At 42.6% G+C, this 21053-nt stretch overlaps 1 protein-coding gene and 1 non-coding gene across 2 annotated transcripts; both read left to right on the top strand.

Moving 5' to 3' along the window:
* The first annotated feature begins 203 nt into the window (after positions 1–203).
* On the top strand, positions 204–5358 carry C4H3orf85 (chromosome 4 C3orf85 homolog). The gene is made up of 4 exons (XM_035115957.3): positions 204–343; positions 2622–2743; positions 3684–3769; positions 4691–5358. Exons 1-4 carry the CDS (start codon positions 295–297, stop codon positions 4806–4808), a joined length of 375 nt encoding a protein of 124 aa, XP_034971848.1. The 5' UTR covers positions 204–294; the 3' UTR covers positions 4809–5358.
* Positions 5359–18822: 13464 nt separating this feature from the next.
* TRNAG-UCC (transfer RNA glycine (anticodon UCC)) lies at positions 18823–18898 on the top strand. Its single transcript has one exon. It is a non-coding gene; the product is annotated as a tRNA-Gly (tRNA).
* The last annotated feature ends 2155 nt before the right edge of the window (positions 18899–21053 follow it).

Raw genomic sequence — 21053 nt, 5'->3', positions numbered from 1 at the left:
AAAATGGAGCATATTTGATATTGCTGGTACTCAAAATTTAGTGAGTAAGTTTGGGAGGGGGGAGGGAAAGGGGAGACGTCTGAGTTATATCAAAACTTCCATGTAAAAAGTCCAAAGGTTAGAAAAAGGTCGGCGAAACATGTCAATGCAACAGTGGACCCTGCCCTCTGCCTGCATAACTCTTCCGATGGACATAGTAAATGATTGATAAAGCGAAGGGGCTCTCGAGTACATAAAATACCTGGGTTTGAGTGTTATATACTCTGCTGAAAAGGTTGTCGAAGAATATACACCATGTCTGCTTCTGCGCTTCAAGTTGCTACGTGTGCTGTGTTGCTCACAGGTAAGCTTTTCGGCTCTGGCATCGAAATGATTAATCAACCCTAGTTGTGGATTGAAAAGACTAGACAAAGATCGGTGAAGGAATTCACAGTTAAGTGAATAATAATAATTTATTATTTGTACCCCGCCCATCTGGCTGGGTTTCCCCAGCCACTCTGGGCGGCTCCCAACAGAACATTAAAAACACGACAAAACACCAAACATTCAAAACTTCCCTGGGTGCGCCTCTGAAGTGCCCTTCAGTCCTCCGGATTCACTTTCTGTGGGAGAGTATAAGAGAGCATGCAGAAAAATAGCCGTAGAGGAACCTAAAAGCAGATTTCATTTCTATGTGGCATCCTGTAATGCAGGCAAAGCATGATCTTTTAATTGAAATACTTCTGTGGTCAGAATGAAGAAGTGTTGCCAAGCTCTTCTGTATGTTGCACTTAGTAACATTAGAATGGTAGTGTTGGGAAGGGTTCTTGAAAACTAATACAGTCTCACCCACCCACCCACTCACCCAGTGATTCAGGACATCTGCTGCTTTAGCATTCCTGCCAGGTAGACATCCAGCTTCTGCTTAAGAGCCTGTAAAGATGAAGAATCCACCACCGTTTGAGACACAGCATGTCAAAGTCATGACTCTTATAGAAATTGGTGGTGCAGCCGCATTTGGAACCCTGGGTACAGGTCTGGGTGCCAAACCTCAAAGAGGATGTTGGAAAAGGAGCAGAACAGGGCAAACCAAATGGTCAAGGGTCTGAAGGAACGTCCCTGTGAGGAAGCATTCAACATTTGTGGCTGTTTAGCTTAGAAACGAGACAAATAAAGGGATGCACGATGGAGGTATGTAAAACAATGTCTGGCGTGGAGGAAGTAGACACAGATTGTTTTTCTTCCTCTCTCATAATACTTGGAGCTGGGTCGATTGTTTATTTGCTTCACAGAACGTATACAGTATACAGCTTGATTGTGAGAAAGCCTCTGAGCATTTTACAGAAACCTAACATTAAACATTAAAAAGTTATCAATAAAAACAGGTATTATACAATATACAAAAGAAAATTAAAGTGAACAGCGGATAAAAAGGAAAATAATGCATGGATAGACATGCCTAAACAAGCAGATGCTGGAAAGAGTGCAGTGGAGGCACTGGTCTGATATCAATAGGCAGGGAGTTCCAAAGCACAGATGCTGCCACGCTAAAATACAGATTGTGTGGAGCAAGTATTGTGTGGCACCTGCAACAGAGCCAGTTCCGCAGTTTGAAGTAGTCAAGGCGGGGGTGGGGAGAGAGATATGGGCTTAGGATCTCCACAGACCCACAGCACAGATCTTGCAGAGCATCTTCATTCAGTTGACCTTGTTCCTGCTATGCTCCTGGGGTTACATGGAGTAGGTAAAAACAAATAAGTTGGAGCAAAATTCTACACGTGTTGGTATCAGAACGCATACGTTGCGTATGGATACATGTGCCTTAACCACACCTCCCCTTGTTGCTACTGTTTCCCCCTGACTGGAAAACTGCTCTTAAGCACTCAGTTGGAGCAAGCAGCAATTCCAAGTTTTCTCTGGATTAACGCTTGCTCCGATTTAGCACTAAAGAGTGGGTTTCCCCTGGGAAATGGGTGGGGCAGAAGGAAAACTGCTTGGACCCGCGCCTGGAAAGCTCAGGTCGAGCAGAAAGCCCCTCAGAGCTGTGCTTTCTGGGCATGGGACGAGCGGATGTTGGGGCGAGCCCTCAGTGCAGATTCATATCGGAAGCTATCCAGGCCGTTTAAATCGCTCAACTCCATTGCAGTGATTTGCCCTTCATACTGGTGCACAGTTTTTAGTGCATTTTAATGTGCTGCTTTTCAATGCCTTGGCTTTTCAAAGTTTGATGTTAAAACATAACCATGAAATCTAATCTAACTGCTTTGTTAATGTAGAGTATTAATCAGTGCATTAATCGTGGGAGAGATTCAGTTAACTAGACCCCCTAGTGCAGTGCTTTCCAAACGTGGGTCTCCGGCTGTTTTCGGACTACAACTCCTATCATCCCTAACTAGCAAGACCAGTGGTCAGGGATGATGGGAATTGCAGTCCAAAAGCAGCTGAAGACCCAGCATTGCTCTAGTGGAAGGACTTTAGCTAGTGCAACAGGGAGAAGAGGAGGAATTCTTGTATCTTGACAGCTGACAACTTTTGCTGATGGAATGATCACCATGATACCATGTTAAATTCCTGCCCTTATGTATGAAATCTGCACGTTCTGTTAATCCATGGCTGTGATTGCTGTGCCTTTGCCATTTCAGGGGTTTGGGGACTACCATTTGTCTCCGAGGAAGAAGCCAATGAGTTCTTAGGACTTAGGAGACAAGCACTTTTTTCAGACTATTGGGACCCAGCTAGCCCCCAGAATGGCTGGGCAGAAAAGGTATTCACAATTTTCTAAGATTTCATGGTAGAGCTTTGAGGGGGGGGGGAGAGAGGTGTGGGTCTGCATGGATTTCTCTGTCTAAAAAAAAGGCAACAGTTGGGGTTCAGAAATGTGGGAATCAAATGTGAATGGGTCTGGGGGAGAAGTATCCCCCCTCAACTTGTTAGAATGCCTGTCAAAGGCTCCCAGGTCTATGCAGACATAGCAGACCTTTACAGACAGAATCTAATGAACACAGTAGGTCAGGGATGAAACCTGCCAGCAGGATGTCACCACCTTTTCCCCTCAAATAATATGTGTCCATTATTCACATTGTGAATGCCCCCAAATGCCTCCCCAAAAGCCTCTAACCTCTGTTTAATTACATTTAAGTCATTTCAGTTTCTAAAGAAAGGTATTATTCCACAAATTGACACGAGTTCTGGGAGGCTTAAAACCATGTTCTATTGATGTTACATATATAATGAAACCATACCAGGTGGATTGAGAGGTACTGATTTTCTTGTCTGTTCGACACTCTCATATGTGGGTTTTTAGTTTGTCCATTAATATTGCTTGAGATCTGGATCTCACAACTCTGGGACTTATTGTTAATGGGAAAAGGGACAATACCCGTAATGCATGAGGTATCGTGGTTGAGAAAGGGTTGGTTACATTAAGAATGCAAGTACTTTTAGCATTGCTATGCTAATATTGCTGGTGTGAGTGAGTGAAGTGAATGACAATTGTGCCATGTAATCCAGTGTTTCTGTTGAGTGTTGGGTTATTCCCCCCACCCCCAGGGAAGCACACTTGAGGGCAGAGCAGGCCGTGAATTGATTGTAGCAGCAAAGTTGTGGGAGGGGGCTGTTAACTGCTTTCCCATTCCTGGAGGGGGGGGAATCTGATTCCTGAGGGTGGGTTGTTGCTTCTGGCATTAATCACCTGTTCTCACCAGGCCAGCGAATACTGGACATCGCTGAAGACATCAGCACAGTACTACATGGATTTGGGATCTGTCGCATTTGATACCGATACAGCCAGGTAATTTGCATGTGTGTGAAATTCACAGTCTGTGTGAAGGAATCTCTGAACCTACTGAATTCAGTGAAATGCATCTTAAATTCAAAGGCAGGATATAAAATGCCTGAAAGAAATTTGCATCGTTTGTGAGTTACTGCTGACATCATTGGCCTAGGTGAGCCAGCTTACAATTCTCTCTGTGTGTGTGTTCCTTAGACTTTATAGATTAGATCAGGCACCCCCAAACTGCGGCCCTCCAGATGTTTTGGCCTACAACTCCTATGATCCTTAGCTAACAGGACACAGTGGTCAGGGAAGATGGGAATTGTAGGCCAAAACATCTGGAGGGCCGAAGTTTGGGGATGCCTGGATTAGATAGATAGATAGATGACAGATAGATAGATAGAGGAGGAGGAGGAGGAGGAAGAGGAGGAGGAGGAGGAGGAGGAGGAGGAGGAAGAAGAAGAAGAAGAAGAAGAAGAAGAAGAAGAAGAAGAGGAGGAGGAGGAGGAGGAGGAGGAGGAGGAGGAGGAGGAGGAGGAGGAGGAGGAGGAGTTTGGATTGATATCCCACTTTATCAATCAAAGAGGCAAGGTTCAATCCTCGGCGTCTCCAGGTGGGGCAGGGCAAGGCGCCAGTCTGAAACCCCCAGAAAATTTCTGCCAGTCAGTCTTGACAGTACTGAGGTAGATGGACCAATGAGTGTGGGTTAGTCTTATGCAGATCACGGGTTGTATCCAACACTGCATGAAGAGTGCTGCCCTCATGCCATGAGACTCCCACTTCCTCTCTTTCCCTTCTGCACTCACAAAATGTGCTCCAGACAGTCCCACAACCCTCTGGAGGAGATTTTGAGGGTTTGCATGGGGCTGTAGGGGAGAAAAGCAAATGTTTCCATGTTAAGCCTTTTGCAGGAGTCTGACAAAGAAATTCTGATTACAGGGACCACATTAACTCTTACATGGATCTGTTACGGGAATCGGGAGCGCATCTTCAGCAGCAGAAACGTAAACGCCATGTTGTTATACCTGAACCAGACTGGGACCCTTATTGTGCATAAAGTCCATTGCTTATGCCAACTTGACTGTCAACACCTCAGATGAACTGTACTATCCAATGGAAATTCTTTTCACAGGGACCAAATTAACTCTCTCATGGATGCGTTGTGGCAATCAGGAGCCAATCTTCAGCAGAGGAGAAGTAAACACCACATTGTTATAGTGGAACCAGACATTGATCCGATTCCTCCATTCAGATTTTAGTCCATTGCTTTTGTCAACTTGACTCTAAACTTTAAGATCAACACCTCAGACGAATTGTACTATCTAATGGATATTCGGCATCCTTTGAGTCGACAGAAACATCTTCAGAAAGACTTGGATTAAAACAGCATAGGCAAACTCAACCCTCCAGATGTTTTTTGACCTACAACTCCCATGATTCCTAGCTAGCAGGACCAGTGGTCAGGGATGATGGGAATTGTAGTCCCAAAGATCTGGAGGGCTGAGTTTGCTTATGCCTGGATTAAATAACAAGAGCAGAATCCATCAGGAAGCCATCCATCTTTCTCAGAAGTATAGGAAGTGCTCAAGAGGTGCCTATTCATATATAATAATAATAATAATAATAATAATAATAATAATAATAATAATAATAATAATAATATATTATTTATACCCCACCCAACTGGCTGTGTTCCCCCAGCCACTCTGGGTGGCTTCCAACTGAATATTAAAAACAGTACAGCATCAAACATTAAAAACTTCCCTAAACAGGGCCGCCTTCAGTTGTCTTCTAAAAGTAAAATAGTTGCTTATTGCTTTGACATCTGCTGGGAGAGCATTCCACAGGGCAGGTGCCACTACCGAGAAGGCCCTCTGTCTGGTTCATCTCTTGTATAGCTCTTGTTTGCCTCAAGCTGTAGGCCTAGAGCTGCTTACCTGGGACTAAGCCCTATCGTATCCCACACATCTGACTGGGTTGCCCCAGCCACTCTGGGCGGCTTCCAACAGAATTTTAAAAAACACAACAAAACATCAAACATTAAAAGCGTTGCCTTCAGATATCTATGGAACATCACATAATTCTTTATCACTTTGACATCTGACAGGAGCCAGTTACAAAAGGTGGGCACCACTACCAAGAAGGTCCTCTTCCTGGTTTCCTGTAACTTCAGTTCTCTCAACGAGGGAGCCACCAGAAGGCCCTCGGAACTGAACCTCAGTGTCCAGGCTGAACAATGGGGGTGCAGATGCCCCTTCAGGTATACAGGGCTAAAGTCATTTAGGGCTTTAAAGGTCAGCACCAACACTTTGAATTGAGCTCGGAAATGTACTGGGAGTCAATGTAGACATTATAGGACTGGTGTTAAATGATCCCATTCTTCTTGTATCTTCAGGAAGTGTTGGTTATTCTTACCATCTCTCTGACATCTCTTCCTACCCGCAATCACCACTTTTGTATTTCTTCCTTATTTTGTTTGCCTTGTCCTTCCTTCTTCCTGTATTTACTATTCCAGCTTCCATGTCAAATATTCAGACAGCAGTTCTGAAACATTTCCCCTAAATAACCTACTTGAGAGTTGCTGGGAATTTCAATGGACCACTAATAAACTTTGTTCTAAAAAAATCAAAGCACACACATGTGCCTTCCTTTATTAACCACAATTTTGCCTCTTTTCTAATGTGATGGATGTGTCTGCATGTGAGTGAGTAAAGTTATGTGAAGTGGGCTGTAATGTTTGTCAGCTTTAGCTTTGAGTCAGGCTCAGCATTCCCTCTGCTTCTGTGTTTGAAAGCATGCTGGCTGCCCACCTTTCCAAAGGACAGTGATAAAAAAGTGCTTCTTCACACTGCACATACATAAGCTATGTAATTAGTTCTCACAAATAATAATAATAATAACAATAACAACAACAATAATATTTATACCCTGCCCATCTGACTGGGTTTCCCCAGCTGCTCTGGGCAGCTTCCAGCACATACAAAAACTTAATAAAATGTCAAACAACTTCCCGATATAGGGTTGCCTTCAGATGTCTTCTAAAAGTTGTGTAGTTCTTGACATCTGATGGGAGGCCATTCCTCAGGGCGGGCACCACTGCTGAGAAGGGCCTCTGCCTGGTTCTCTGTAACTTCACTTTTTGCAGTGAGGGTACCGCCAGAAGGCCCTTGGAGCTGGACCTCAGTAGGGATGGTCAACAATTTAAAGGTAAAATGGTAAAGGACCCCTGGATGGTTAAGTCCAGTCAAAGGTGACTATGGGGCCGCGGAGCTCATCTCACCTTCAGGTCGAGGGAGCCAGTGTTTGTCCACACACAGCTTTCAGGGTCATGTGACCAGCATGACTAAACCACTACTGGTGCAACAGAACACCATGACAGAAACCAGACCAGAGCGCACAGAAATGCCGTTTATCTTTCTGCCACAGTGGTATCTATTTATCTACTTGCACTGGCATGCTTTCGAACTGCTAGTTTGGCAGAAGCTGGGACAGAGCAACGGGAGCTTTCCCCATCACAGGGATATGAACTGCCAACCTTCTGATCGGCAAGCCCAAGAGGCTCAGTGGTTTAGACCACAGTGCCACCCACGTCCCTTCGGCCAAGGATGGCCTTAAAAGAGGATTAGACAAATTCATGGAGGATAAAGTTTTCAATAGCTATGTTCTACCTTTGCTGTTGGAGGCATAATGCCTCTGAATATCAGCTGCTGGGGATCACGTGGGGAGAGACCAATGTTGCAGTCATGTCCTGCTTGTGGGGTTCCCATAGGCATCTGGTTGGCCACTGTGAGAAAAGACTGCCAGACTAGATGGGTCTTTCGCCTGGCTCAGCAGGCCTCCTAGGGAAGCTGTGCTTCCCAAGGGAGTTCTGGTTTTTATATTTTAAGAACTTGGGCTATGAAACAAAGAAATACTACAAAACTATGTATCTTTTCTCATTAGTCTGCAAAGAACAAATCACCTGTTACCTGTATGTGTTTGAAGAAAACGCAAAATCTTTGGAAGGGATTTCCCTCATAATAAGAAAACCACCCAAATCTCTGATGATGATGATGTAATGATGATGATGATGATGATAAATTATTTATACCCTGCCCCTCTGGCTGGGTTTCCCCAGCCACTCTGGGCGGCTCCCAACAGAATATTAAAAACACGATAAAACATCAAACATTAAAAACTTCCCTAAACAGAGCTGCCTTCAGATGTCTTCTAAAAGTCAGGTAGTTGTTTATTTCCTTGACATCTGATGGGAGAGCGTTCCACAGGGTGGGCACCACTACCAAGAAGGCCCTCTGCCTGGTTTCCTGTAACCTCACTTCTTGGAGTGAGGGAACTACCAAGAAGGCCCTCGGAGCTGGACCTCAGTGTCTGGGCTGAACGATGAGGGTGGTGATGCTCCTTCAGGTGAAACTAGAAGTGAAGCCTGAAGGATTTGTTCTATCCAAGGCAAAAACTAGATACAACAGATGAGGGCCAAAATTTCAGCTCTCATCCCTTCCCAGTGTGGGGATTCACCCTTGTGTGCCTGCTGAGGTCCACAACTCAGCAATCATTGCTAATCCATGGAGCTCCCTGACCTGCTCCTCTTCATCTTTTTTGTTGTCACACACACTATGGAAGTGAGCAATGACAGGAAGGTAGAAGCTTCCACTTGCTTTGCCCTTTTGCTCTGAGCAACCGTGCTGATTGGGCGGTCCAAAGGTATGGCAAGCAAATGAGCAGCAGCGACAGCAGGAAAAGTGGGCTTACTAAAGGCATCCTATTCCTACCCAAAAGCCTGGAACCGGTGCCGTTGTCCTCTGATCCTCCACATGTGCTGGTTTTCCTATCCATTCTATAACACACACACATACCTCCATGTGAATGTGGAAAGTCACAACACAGTGATGTTGCAATATTTGTACACTATCCCTAAACATTGCGCAGGGACAGGGAAGGAGAAAAGTGACAGCCTGTTTCTGATGGTAGCTGTCTAGTTCCAGCCTGAGAGATGTGGCCATTAACCCCGGGGGGAGGGGGGAGGAGCTTCCAGTGGCACCAATGGGAGCTTGCCCCCAATGGTAATTGCTTTGCCAAGAAATGGTGCGTGCGTGTTTAATCTCTGACTCTCTCCTGCAGTGATTAGGCCTTGTGTCAAGAGTCCTGCAGAAGTGCGACCTGAGTTTATCTATCTTATAACAAATTTCACTGTTCCCTGGGAAAAAGACACCATGCAGCAGAATATATAGCATTTGAAAGAGCATTGGAACAGCAGTGACAAATTAGATCATCGGATTGAGGTTGCAGAGTAGCACATAACTGCTCTACCAATCATATGTTCAATATAAATAATGCATTTATGCGTGTTCCTGTCTCATTATCTTGTGAAAGAATCACTCTTCACTTTCCAGTGCAATTATTTGTATCAAGTGTCCTTAATGTCACTTGCTATGCCTATCCTTTCTCTTTGCTTGTTCATTCCTTTGGGAGGACTTCCACAAATCCTGCCCCACACCCTGGAAGTTGATACTCTAAAGCAGGGCTGGTGAACCTGTGGCCCTCCAGATGTTGGGACTACAATTCCCATCCATCCCTGACCATTGGCCATGCTGACTGGGGCTGATAGGTGTTGGAGTTCAACTGCATCTGGTAGGCCACAAGTTCCCCAGCTCTGCTTTAAAGCAACAATGGCTGATCCACAATTGGAGGAACTAAACTGCTTTGTGATCCAATAGGATTTTGAATCTGAGCCTCTCAATTTCATGTTCAGAGCTCAGTAGTGGCATTCAAGTTAGAATATGCACTTGCCCAGGCATATTCTGCTATGAATTTCAGTATTGTAAGGAAAAACCCCTGAAGTCTAAAGCCCAAGAAATAGTTCAGGATTAGCATCTATGCCAGAGGGAAAGCTGTGGTTTTCTAGAACTTGCTGGATATGTTAGTACTAAATAAAAATAACATTTTTTCCCATTTATTTATTTACTTTATTCGATAAATTTGTATCTTGATTTTCCACCAAGCTAACAACAAAAATTAGAAAGCAATAAAATATAATAAAATACACTAAAATGGGAGTATAATACAGCCCCTCCCCATGCAAGGCTAAACATCCATAATAGCAATAAAAACAATCAGGTAAAAGCTAATTTAGGCTTAATCCTATGAACAGAGAAGAACATAAAATAGACGATATATGTTCATCCAACATCATCATCTCCCCCTCCATCACTACTGACACCTTCCCTGGAAAGAAGGATTATTAAACCAAACATGGTTGGCACCATGTCAACCTCACTGCCACCTCCCCTCTCCTCTCCCCTTCTGCCTCCCAGTAAGCAGTAGCAATGTAACTGACCAGAGGTCAGGTGAGCGCCACCTCCCCACGTCACCCTCTAGTAGAAATTCAGTGGTACTTCGCAAGACGAATGCCCTGCAGGACGAATTTTTCGCAAGACGAATGCGTCTCTTGATCTGATGGTGACTCGCAAGACGAATTCATTTTGTGAAAAATTCGTCTTGCAAATCGCGGTTTCCCATAGGAATGCATTGAAATTTAATTAATGCATTCCTGTGGGCAAAAAAAGAAATTTCAATGCATTCCTATGGGAAACCGCGTTTCGCAAGACGAATTTTTCGCAAAGCGAATTGACTCGCGGAACGAATTAAATTAATCTTGCGAGGCACCACTGTATGCACAAATGCTTATACAAAATGAGAAAGAATGAATCAAATATCATCATCATCAATACTAAATTGTGGCTGCAGCTGAATGCCAACACACCATCTATTACTGAACAGTATCTGTATCCAAATCTATGAGATGAAAGGGGAAAGGTTGTAAAATAAGTTTGACCACCTAAGAATGTCAAGGAAAAGCCTCCTTATGGCGATTTGTTCCATGTTAAATTTCCATGTCAATCAGGGATGTAAATTATGAGCGAGGAAAAAAAGAATCTGATAATTTGGGAATTTGTAATGTACATGCATTCTTTTTTTTTTGGTGGCGAAACTTGATAAATGTGTATTATTTCTGTCAAGGAAGCCTGACAGCAAAGGCATATCATTACAGCCCTCTCTTTAATACTTGTCACGCAGGAAAAATAGGCTTTGAGTCTCGAAGCGACTGTTAATATGGGTGAAATATTCTACAGCAATCCCCGCAACTGATGTGACATTATTAATACAAATGTTTTGCTAAGATAATAGCCACTGCTACTTATCTGCCAGAGCAATTAAAAAGTGCTAATAAAATAATATTGAGATAAATTACACAGTGCTTTCCATTATAGAGCTGGTTGCAGGGAAGCGGTGGTGGTGGGGGGAACCTTTAATTTTTTTACAGCTCGGGCCACAACTTGTTAGGAATTCATTTTTTGCAAGTAATACCACGATAAATTTTAATAGTATAGATAGTGTGTGCTTCATTGCCACATTAATTATGCATTTAAAACTCTGAGGGCCAACACTTCCAAGGCGGGGGACATGCCATCTGTCTGTCTTGCAACCTGAGCCAAATTGCAAAGGTGCCCAATACAATAACAGTGGCGGCATTTGACATAGTTATTCTACTCCAGCCTCTCTATGCATTAAATTCCTGTCATGTTCCCTTACCTTCCTGGCTTATGGAGGGAGGAGCAAGAGTCTCGAGGATGTGCTTCCAGGACTTCCAGGCCCAGCTGATGTTTAGTTATTGGAACAGTTTCTCCACATTCCCAACTAGAAATGATCTCTGGCTCTGGTGTGTTAGTACACTGGGCTACAAACAAAATGACTATGGCCCTGATCCTCCGTGTTCTGCTCAGGCAGCAGTGGCCATTCCGTGGACTCAAACATGGCCTCTGTCAAATAACATGGGAGAATGCCATCATCATCATGTTTGCGGTGAGGTGAAAGGGGGGGGGAAGGGCAAAGGACCCCTGGACGGTTAAGTCCAGTCAGAGGTGACTATGGGATTGCAACACTCATCTTGCTTTCAGGCCAAGGGAGCTGGCATTTGTCCACAGACAGCTTTCTGGGTCATGTGGCCAGCATGACTAAACCACTTCTGGCACAATGGAACACCGTGACAGAAACCAGAGAACACAGAAACACCATTTACCTCCCCACTGCAGCAGTACCAATTTATCTACCGTACCTGCACTGGCAAGCTTTCAAACTGCTAGGTTGGCAGAAGCTGGGACCGAGCAACAGGAGCTCAACCCATTGTGGGGATTTGAACCACCGACCTTCTGATCAGCAAGCCCAAGAGGCTCAGTGGTTACATACATTATTATTATGATCATATATTTATTTATATACTGCCATTCCCCCTGAAAGGGAATCAAGGAGGCTTACAAATAAAAAATAAAAATCTGAAGAAGTGTGCATGCACATGAAAGCTCGTACCAATGACAAACCTAGTTGGCCTCTAAGGTGCTACTGGAAGGAATTTTATTATTATTATTATTATTATTATTATTATTATTTTGTTTTTGGTTTTTTGTTTCGACTACGTCAGACCAACACGGCTACCTACCTGTAAATAAAAATAAGAACAGCTAAAAAACATGGGGGGAGGGGAACAATCTTTAAAAAATTAAACATTGATAGAATTAAAGCTATATATTTATATACATATATATTTGCGCATGTAAAATTCTGTTAAAACCATACAAATCATTACAATAAAAACAGCATAGCAGCAGCCGCTTCTTTGAAAGCGCTCAGTTCCCAATGCCAGTTGGGACAAGAAAGGAGGCATCTAGTCTAACTAGACAGATGGACCAATACTCTCCCTCAGTTTAAAGCAACATTCTATGCATACCGTATGGTGTGGTCCTAACTAAACCATGTGCATGCATTCCATTAAGTTATTGCAACAAAGGCCATAATCATTGCTGATGTGATGATGTAGTTCTGTTCGGACCAACCTTAGGTGAATTTTTGTGCTCAGTTTTGGACTTTTAGAAAAGTAGTCAAGAGGGGAAAGTTTAGGATAGCTTACTCTTTTCTTGCCTGTTATTTAAGTCAGTTTTTGCCTTTTCTCTACAAGAAAGAGACAACATTCTTTAATATTTTTTTTTCTATCACAGACTTCTTGCTATTCCAGTGCAGGCCATTTGTCTTCTCATTAGCATAGGATCCAGCATCTACAGAACAACATTATTTGCTCCAAACCATTGCAAAACCATGATGAAGTGCCATGCATTTAAAACGAGACTCCATGTGTTTGTGCAAGGAGCATCTTCAGTAAAAGGAAAAATAACTAGATTAAATGGGATGCAGGGCAGCTTAGAAGTGGATACGGGAGGGAGGGGGATGCCCCATAAACACAACAGCAGCCGAAATTCTTCCTTGAGATTAATTGGTGTGTTTTGACGTGCTCTTAATTATTTGCAGTCACATGGAACTGGCCCAGCTGCTTTCTGCATCCACAAAGAGGCAGAAGGAAGCAGGAAAGAAAATGTGTGTGTTTTGCTGCATCCAACAATTAAAACTACAGGGCAAAAGTCAAAATTCCGCTAAGCATAATTAAACAAGGAATTAATGGCAAGTCAGTTGTGCAATGAGGCAAACACAGCTGGGCTGAATATAAGAAGTCCTAGAACTTTTCTATTGACAGACTGGAAATTACAAGAGGCACATATCATAGGAATACAGGAAGCTGCCTGATAATAATAATAATAATAATAATAATAATAATAATAATAATAATAATTATATCCCGCCCTCCCTGGCCAAAGCCGGGCTCAGAGTGGCTAACAACAGGTAAGAATAGCACAGTGTACATAAAATCACAGTCAATTAATTAAAATACATTCTAAAATCAATTCAGAATCAAATTAATAGCAACCACTGGGCTAGAGTTCTTTGAGGATTACAGAAGGAGAGAGGGGGTCAGACTGTGCCTTGGCCAAAGGCCTGGTGGAACGGCTCCGTCTTGCAGGCGCTGCGGAAAGATGTCAAGTCCCGCAGGGCCCTAGTCTCTTGTGACAGAGCGTTCTACCAGATCGAGGCCACGGCCAGAAAAGCCCTGGCTCTGGTTGAGCCAGCCTAACCTCCCTGTGGCCATACTGAGACAATGGCCCATCTAGCTTAATATAGACTTCTCTGACTGGCAGAAGTTCTCCTAGATTTCAGATGGGGGCATTTCCAATCCTGCCTAGACAAACCAGGGATCGAACTTGCGACCTTCAGCACACAAGGCTCTAGCACTGAGCTATTTTCCTTGCACATATCCCTCATAAGTAGATGCCGTGATGCTGCCCAGGCACTGTTTATGGTGCCTTGCAACATATTTACTGCAAAGAAAAGGAGACTGTAAAGGTGGCTGCAAGCATATTAAGTGGCATTCCCAAGTTAAGATGCAACACTTTCAGGACTCTAGCAGGAAGCGGGCAGGGTGGGAATCTGCTATAGTGATCTCTCTGGACTTTGAAGATTTTTGTTTGTCCCAGTATCTAATGGTGATATAGTATTTATTTATCCCATCATTTCCTTCAATTTGTGAAAATTTATTAAGAATGCATTGAGCCATCAGAATGGTTGAAATAATGTTTTGCTGTTGAAAACAGCAGCTAAGAGAGACTTAGGCAGCCAGTCTGGTGCCTGACATATGAGACTCACATCAAGGTCTTAAGCCCAACGCTTTGTCTAATGTGCTACTTTGGCTCACACAAGCTGCCAACACCATGCAAAAGTAATCCATGATTTTCACGTGTTTCAGAAAATACTCCTACAGTAAATAGATATCTGTGTAGTGAAATTCCACAGTTTCAGTTTCTGAGATGAAGAGGACCACAGTTTGCTTATACTTTGTTCAATCCATCATATACATTTTAAATAATGGAATGGATTTCTTAGTTTCCTCTTTCCCCACACTCTTCTTCTGAGTGTTAAATAACCAACTATATTATATAGTCCTCATGGAAATTATTCATCATCTTATTGTATTTTTCTCCTAATATACAAATTCTTGCAAGTGATTTCTCATAACATAATGCATATTTGTATGTTATATTCACAAACATGTTCATTTTTATACATAATTTATCCTAGCACATGCATTTTTCTACCAGTTACTTGGCTGGAGAACTGCACTACAAAATTCAGAGCAGTGCAAATTTGGAAGGAAGGCTGAACACATAGTGTTTCAAAAAGTGCCAAATGGATAGGTTTGCCTCTAAATGTGAACTGAACTAAATTTGTCCCACTTCTCACATTAGGTATAGAAATGTTTGTACAAGCTGAATAGAATGAATGAGAGAACCAGTTTTCTATTAAGTATCAGAACCTCCCAAGAACTGGAATCAGCATGTAATGACAGACCACGAACCCTCTGCCACGACCACACTCTATGTGATAAATAGGCTTGAATTTTATAGTAAATCTCCTCCACCTAGCGAGTCTGTTTATCACTGCTGTCCTCTCATTAAAACAGGGAGCACAGAAGGAGAAAATGAGCTTTCATCGCAAAGGCAATTGCTTTCCTCCTCTGATATATTGGAAATATAAGCATGCAAAACAATTGTGTTTTCATGTGCATGCATAGAAGTGGACCCTGCCAGGGAAAAAAAAATCTGTGTGTTTTCAAGTTTGTTTTCATTTAGAAGTACTGTACAGTAAAGCCCTCTGGTACTAAAGAATGTGTTCCCTGCATAAGCAGCTGATTTGAACTATAACCAGTTTTTTTTTAAGAACACAGAATGGAAAATAAAGTAAATATAAAGTAAATAAATAAAAACAAAATAAATAAAAACAAACTACATAGAAAGGGTTCTTATGTGCGCAGGAAGAGTTTTGCTAGCACTCCTGGCCAAAGCTCCTTAGTCTCAGTCTAAGAAAGTGACTGTGCCACACTTAACTCCATCTCCTGTGCACCAAATATAGCAATTGCCATTAACCTGAAGACCTTATTGGAGTCTTTACACTACTAAAGCCTGGTTGTTTGGTCAGCATCCTAGATTTGCAGAGAGCTTACACTTGTTATTCTCCAAAATAACTTCCACTAGGTCATGTGACCTTTGTGATGCATGCACCAGGATGTAACTAGGTGTTTTGTGGTATATCTTGTGGTTTCCTTTTGTCTATGACAATGTCTCCATTCCCCCTCATTTCCTTCCCCACAATTTATAGCTTCTTGTTCTTTGCTCTTCCCCTATGCGAATAAGCTTGTGATGAATCTTACCTTAGATCAGTTCTAGGCTATGTGAAGATTCCCACAGCAAGCTCAAGGGAAGGTAAACACCATGAAGGGCACTGCGAAGTGCCCACTTGCCAGGCACAGTATGTAGATTTCACCCATTTATTTATTGAATTAATAATAATAATAATAATAATAATAATAATAATAATAATAATTTATTTATACCCCGCCCATCTGGCTGGGTTTCCCCAGCCACTCTGGGCGGCTTCCAACAGAAAAATGAAATAAAATAATCAATTAAACATTAAAAGCCTCCCTAAACAGGGTTGCCTTCAGATGTCTTCTAAAAATCTGGTAGCTGTTTTTCTCTTTGACATCTGATGGGAGGGTGTTCCACAGGGTGGGCACCACCACCGAGAAGGCCCTCTGCCTGGTTCCCTGCAACTTAGCTTCTCGCAATGAGGGAACCGCCAGAAGGCCCTCGGTACTGGACCTCAGTGTCCGGGCAGAACGATGGGGGTGGAGACGCTCCTTCAGGTATTTATGAAAGCACCAGCTATAGCTGAGCAAGGGCAGCAGCTAAATCCCAGGAGGTAAGTCCACAAAGGTAATATACCACAAGGGCAACAGACACAGTATACTTAGATATTCAAAAAGCCTTTGATAAAGTATCCAGCAAATATTCCAAACATTCATGGATCAGTAGCTGTTTAAAGAATGGAAGCAGGGAGTGGAAGTAAATGGACAGTTCTAATAAGAAGTGAGGTTGTCCATGGACCAGTATTAGGACCACTGCTTTCTAACTTCTTGCTCTCTAAATGACCTGCAGTTAGGGATGAGCAGTGAGTGGCCCAGTTGGTGGGTAATACTAAATTGTTCAGGGTGGTAAAGTCAAAAGGTGGGGTTGATTGACCTGTAAGCTAACTCTCAAGATGGACCTGTCCTGGAAATACTGTTGCTGCTGTATGGTTGGTTGGTTTGTAGTTTACTTTATTGAAAAGGCAAAAGATTAACGATGCAAAAAAAGAGAGGAAGGTTCGTGGGGAGAGTGCTGCTGCTCTCAGAACTGACTTGTAGGCTTCTCAGGCTCACCTGGCTGGCCATTATGTGCACAGGATGCTGCCCTAGATGGGTCTTTACTTTGATCCAGCAGGTTCTTCTTATGCAATGGCTGCCTACCATCACTGAACGAGTGCTTAGAAACAGCTAACAGATTTGCAGAAACTCGAGGTGGTCCATAAAACGATCTGTGGATCAGAAAGGTCTCTGTTTAGATGCAGGGGCTCCCCCCTTCTGACCATTACCCAGATGATTCTCTCTCTTTCTTCAAAATGATTTTAAAAAAGGATTATCACATTTGCAGCCATATATAGTGTTCAGCAAATTTGTAGCTCCTAGGCCTGTCGACAGGAAACACCCCCCGCTTTAATCATTAGGTGGCCTGAGTAAGTTGCCTTTCACCATGCTTCCTTTAAATACTTTTTGCAAATCATCATTTTCTGCCCTTCAGGAGTTATTCACACATTGTGAGCATGAGAAGTAATGGCCGCACTAAATTAAAACTTACGAATGCAATGAGTTTGCTTTAATGTTACCTGGCAGACACAGACAAATTGGAAATTTTACATCATGCAGCCGTGGGTATTTCTAGCAGGCTCTCTATTTTTAACACAAAGTATCTTATACAAACCTAGACAGCATCTTAAAAAGCAGAGACATCACCTTGCCGACAAAGGTCCGTATAGTTAAAGCTATGGTTTTCCCAGTAGTGATGTATGGAAGTGAGAGCTGGACCATAAAGAAGGCTGATCGCCGAAGAATTGATGCTTTTGAATTATGGTGCTGGAGGAGACTCTTGAGAGTCCCATGGACTGCAAGAAGATCAAACCTATCCATTCTTAAGGAAATCAGCCCTGAGTGCTCCCTGGAAGGACAGATCGTGAAGCTGAGGCTCCAATACTTTGGCCACCTCATGAGAAGAGAAGAATCCTTGGAAAAGACCCTGATGTTGGGAAAGATGGAGGGCACTAGGAGAAGGGGACGACAGAGGACAAGATGGTTGGACAGTGTTCTCGAAGCTACGAACATGAGTTTGACCAAACTGCGGGAGGCAGTGCAAGACAGGAGTGCCTGGCGTGCTATGGTCCATGGGGTCACGAAGAGTCGGACACGACTAAACGACTAAACAACAACATCTTATACATACCTTTTCAAAAAAGAAAAGCAGGAAAAGAAAAGCTTAAGTCCTTTGGGAATCCCTAGAGAGAATTATATTTTAAAAAGTCATTCTGTAAAACTAAGATACTATAGTCCCTTTTTTGTGTTAACAGCTAACGAAATACGGCTTGTTAAATTGATTTCTTTCGCTTTGTTTGACAAATGCCATTGGTAGATGTTACTCAATATGGATATTCATTTTCAGAAGTGTTGAACTGGTGCAGAGTGGCTATCAGCTTGAAATATGTGCACTGCTTGCACAGCAGGAAAAAAGCTTCCATTCTTTGTATGGAAAATATATATCTTGAGGAACTGATTAACATGGGGATAGAAACTTGTGACCTTCCAGATTATGTTGGACTACAACTCCCATAATCCCTGACCATTGACTGGGTGTGATGGGAATTGGAGTCCAATATATGGAGAGCCATAGGTTCCCCATCCCCTTGTGGTTTGGGTTCCATGAGCTTTAGACCATGTGCTGATAAAGTGACGATAAGGCACTGGTAAACACAGCCTGCGCCACCTGAAATTCAGCATTCATAGAAGTCATACACCTATTTATTTACATTTTTATATATATCTCACTGTTCTACTCGTAGAACTACTCACTGAATGCAGCACTGCATTAAACAATGTTGTTGGACTCCAGCTTGCATCATCTCTTGCCACTGACCATGCAGGATGGGGCTGAGGGGGCTTGAAGTCCAACTGCATCTTGAGGGCCATAGTTTCCTTATCTCTTACCACTGGGAAGAACTGTAGCTCAGTGGAAGAGCATCTGCCTTCCATGCAGAAGGTCCCAAGTTCAATCCTTGGCATCCCCAGGTAGGGCTAAGAAAAGCTCCCTGCCTGAAGCTCTGGAAACCTGCTGCCAGTTGACGTAGACAATACTGAGCTAGGTGAACCAGTTTGTTCGGAGCCCACCAATCATTCCCCTCCATTGGCAGGAAGAAAAAGGAGGTGGAGTTAAAGCACAAATCAAGGCAATCTGTCCTTAGACAACCTTGTCCAATGCTCATCCCAGAGACTGAATCTTACTATAAAAGATATGAACAGTATTTCCCCTAAGTAAATATATGGCTTAGGGACGTGATGGAAATTAAATCAAAGCATGTGTCAGCAAAATCAAGTCAACTGCATACTAAAAAAACACGATCTTCTATAACTACACAATGTAGTAAATGGGTTTCTTGCTGTCCCACACCATCTCTAATTTAAAATAAAAATAAAAACGACATTAACTTTAACCAATTTACTACTTCAGTTCACAGCCCACCAAATCAGATACATATAGCACAGTGTATATATTAACATGGAGTGAGTGCCGCAACGTGGCATTTTTCATCACACTCTTAACGCAGCGTGGTCTTTAACATACTTCATAGAATCATAGAACATAGAGTTGGAAGAGACCACAAGGGCCATCCAGTCCAACCCCCTGCCAAGCAGGAAACACCATCAAAGCATTCTTGACATATGGCTGTCAAGCCTCTGCTTAAAGACCTCCAAAGAAGGAAACTCCACCACACTTCTTGGCAGCAAATTCCACTGTCGAACAGCTCTTACTGTCAGGAAGTTCTTCCTAATGTTTAGGTGGAATCTTCTTTCTTGTAGTGCTTAATATCTAAACTCTTGCTGTATTTCTCATATCATGGTCATTTGTGATTAAAAGGTTTATGAGAACAAAGCTTTTAAAGCTAAATTTAAGGGCTGAATCTCATTCTGTGTGAACTACCCTAAAAATATACTTCCATATGATTTAAAGACACCACCAGCACAATACTGGTACTAATAAAATGATTTATTTTTTAAATAAAATCACATTATGGAAGGGTGTGTCTGCGTGGGGAATCATGTTGATAGGCTTTATTCTTAGTTTGGGTAGTTCTTTTGAAGTATTTGCTTAGATACCAAGTGATGGTAGTTCCTAAGTTGAGGGGAAAGTTCTAATTTTTGAGAATTAAAGCACTTGCTAGTCTTAGTAGCTCCATACCTTTGGTTTCCACCACTTACTTGGAGACCAGCAGAAGGTGTATGAAGCAGCCAGGAGTCAGGCTGGTATCAGCAGCTTTATAGAGCCTAATGGAACCTTATTGGCTCATTGAGTCACCTGATCCTGGTTGGCCTAGAAGCTTCCGTTTTACTCTCTGGAGGTGGTGTGGCACATCAGAGATCCAAAGATAGTATCAAAAGAGCCACCGTTACACAGTTAGAAATCTCAACAATCATGAAAATAACAGGAGCAATCTTTTTCTAAATGAACATTCATATATTTGAATCTTGATAGCAGAAAAATCCACTCATAAAATCAACAGTTGCTCAACATTTGGACATACAGGTAGTTCCAGTATACATCACAAGGTGTTGCACTTAGTGTCCTTTTAATATAAGGAAACAGATAAACAGTTCCCCAAAGAATTCATTCTGTTGAATGAAGTTCATAGGATCCCTGATATGGGTAGTCCCATGGCTCCATCTATAGCCAGCTTATTTATGGCAGATTCTGAACATTCCTTTTAACATGGTACAAGTAATCATTTTGCGTCAGATCTGGTGTTCTATTGTCGCTTCATTGACAATATCGTTTCGGTGTTTCCATACTTTTCGGCCTGGATTAATCAACCACCTAACTCTTTGGTGTTCTCTGCCAAGACTAGCCCAGCATCTGTTCCTTTTTTTAGACACTTTGGTTACGCGTTCTAGTCTGAATTCAACCATAGAATTTGCAGGATTTATTTAATTGTGTTCAGCTGAGTTCATGGGAGGCTCGTTACTTTACCTTTAAATTTGTGAGCCCTGTTTATATTCCTTAAGGAAGGCTAAGAAACAGAAGGCTATCTGCCTCTTTTCTGTTCTTCCTTCAGGAAATATGCACACAGGGACAGGCATGTTTTATAAGACTTTTCATATCAGTAATGGTGGGTGATATAAATTTTATATCCTGTGATTAGATGAGTTTAGGGAAGGTTTTAATATTTG

This window comes from Zootoca vivipara, chromosome 4, assembly GCF_965207765.1.
Source record: "Zootoca vivipara chromosome 4, rZooViv2.hap1.1, whole genome shotgun sequence".
In the NCBI taxonomy this organism is placed as follows: Eukaryota; Metazoa; Chordata; class Lepidosauria; order Squamata; family Lacertidae; genus Zootoca; species Zootoca vivipara.
This window is presented reverse-complemented; position numbering and strand designations above follow the sequence as displayed.